The sequence below is a fragment of the Palaemon carinicauda genome, chromosome 1 (genome assembly GCF_036898095.1).
Source record: "Palaemon carinicauda isolate YSFRI2023 chromosome 1, ASM3689809v2, whole genome shotgun sequence".
Taxonomy (NCBI): domain Eukaryota; kingdom Metazoa; phylum Arthropoda; class Malacostraca; order Decapoda; family Palaemonidae; genus Palaemon; species Palaemon carinicauda.
Genome location: NC_090725.1, coordinates 204,430,525 through 204,432,762, shown reverse-complemented (window position 1 = coordinate 204,432,762; position 2,238 = coordinate 204,430,525). Strand labels below are relative to the sequence as shown.

The window sequence follows — 2,238 nt, the reverse complement described above, 5'->3', positions numbered from 1 at the left end:
CATTTTTATTATTATTATTATCATTTTTATTATTATTGTTATTATTATTATTATTATTATTATCATTATTATCATTATCATTATTATTAATAATAATAATATTATTATCATTATTTTCATTATTATTTATCATTATTATTATTATTATTATTATTATTATTATTATTAATCTCCATTAATAATTGTTATTATTATTAATAATTATTGTCATTATTATTAATTATTATTATTGTTATTATTATTATTATTATTATTATTATTATTTTTCTTTTCATTTTTCATTATTGTTATTATTATCATTATTATTATTAGTATCTTTATTATCATTATTATTATTATTATTATTATTATTATTATTGATAGTTATTATTATTTTTATCATCATCATCATCATCATCCTTATTATTATTATTATTATTATTATTATTATTACTATCATTATTATTATTTTTGTTATTATTATCATTATTAAGAGACTTTCAAGACTCATCCTGGACTGTTATTTTACTATCTCATAAGTTAGATGATTTCAATAAGAAACTTCTTCAGGGAATTAATTTTTTAAATAGCAAGTATCAGGATTTGGCTAATAAGAATAGTCCTCTGAAGTTCGACGACCATGTTCTTGAAGTTTCCCTTCTGCTGCTGTTGCCCATCGGGGAAATGTCGTAAGTAAAGAAAATAAAAATAGTGAACTTGAAATCTGTGTTGATTCTATCGAGCAGAAATCGGTTCCTCACGTATTATTGTGTTTAGGGGAGATGATAACTAACGTTATTTAAAATCATCCTGATGATTTAAAGGAAATTGTAGTATCATAATCATGTCAAGCCCTGCCGGAAGCTGCTACTGAGAGTGATGTTGCTGGAGTGACCATATTTGGGAAACAAAAAAAGATGGTCAGAATTAATTGTTCATCGGAACAATAAATCTGCTAATATTTATTTGGCCAAATTTCTTACTCCTCGTCCAACCAAAATGTTTTTTGCTTTACGTTCACTGAAGACCAAGTATTTCGGTAAGATACGAGAGATGGCAATATCTTTTTCAAACTTTGCGGTGATGATGGCTATAAAACTGTTTGACATCCTCTGGAAATCACTGATCTAGAAAATAGGCTCTCAAGCACTGAATAATGCATGTTCGTAACTGGTATTTATAATGGATGAATTTACATTGGACCCCGTTCCCCCTCAACTTAATCTGGGTGAAGAGGGTGATATCCCATACATCAACTGTTCATACGACAGCCCAACCGACTTTAAAGCAGAATTTGTTCATTCTAGTAGCATTTTCTCTATGCTCACCTTTAATGTAAGGTGTTGTAGAGAGAACTTTGCAAGTTTTGTAGCACTTCTGTGTAACTTTGTGTTTAAATTCACAGTCTTGGTGTTAGTTGAGACGTGGCTAACCGAGACCTCTGACTGTGCATTTGATATAGGTGGATATAGGCAGGCCAACATATATAGGGATAACTTTGGTGGAGGAATTAAAGTTTTTTTCATGATAAAATGTGAAACATAGAGGTTATTAATAATTTTACATTTGTCAATAATATTATGGAGGTCATATTTTATCTAATAGGTGCTAATTTTCGGTATCTTATTTGTTATCTTTATCCCTCCACTGGTGCTAATGCTGTACTTTTTAATGAAATGTTTTTTAGTCAAGTGATCAGTAAATTCCCCGTCCATGATAATACTGGTGATTTTGATTTTATTCTTTTCAATCCACTAAAATTGACTTACATTGATGTGTTTTTCAATAGTATACTTGGTCATGTATATTTTCCTGTCATTACATTACCTGCTAAGTTTAATGAGTCTAACCAAATTACACCATTTTCTTTGATTGATCACATTTGGACTAACTTTAAAATAGGGACTAATCATTCATCTGGTGTTGTGCTGTTTTCCTTGACAGATCATTTCCCAATATATTATATGTTTGAAAATAATTGTAAAACCATTATAAAGACTAATTAATGTAAATAGTATCCAGATGTTTGTTGACAGGGTGTCAAACTCATGTTTCCGACAGGTATTTCTAACACATAATTCTAATGTTGCTTCCAATGAGTTTTTCCATAAACTGATTGAGTGTTATGATTCTGCTTTCCAATAATATATAAGAAAGAGGGTAAGCAGGAGTCTAGGTAGTTCTCCGTGGGTAACACCTGAACAAAAAAGGTGTATACGGAAAAAGTACAAGTTATTCAGTCTCATGAAGCATGGGTTG

General features: G+C 29.1%; 1 protein-coding gene across 1 annotated transcript in view; it reads right to left on the bottom strand.

The window, feature by feature from the left end:
* Positions 1-1,505, bottom strand: part of LOC137637867 (uncharacterized) — a 35,882-nt gene extending 34,377 nt beyond the window's left edge. The window contains exon 1 of the mRNA XM_068369980.1: positions 1,308-1,505. Within this exon, the coding sequence (XP_068226081.1) occupies positions 1,308-1,505 (198 nt within the window). The remainder of the gene's footprint in view (positions 1-1,307) is intronic.
* Positions 1,506-2,238: the final 733 nt, after the last annotated feature.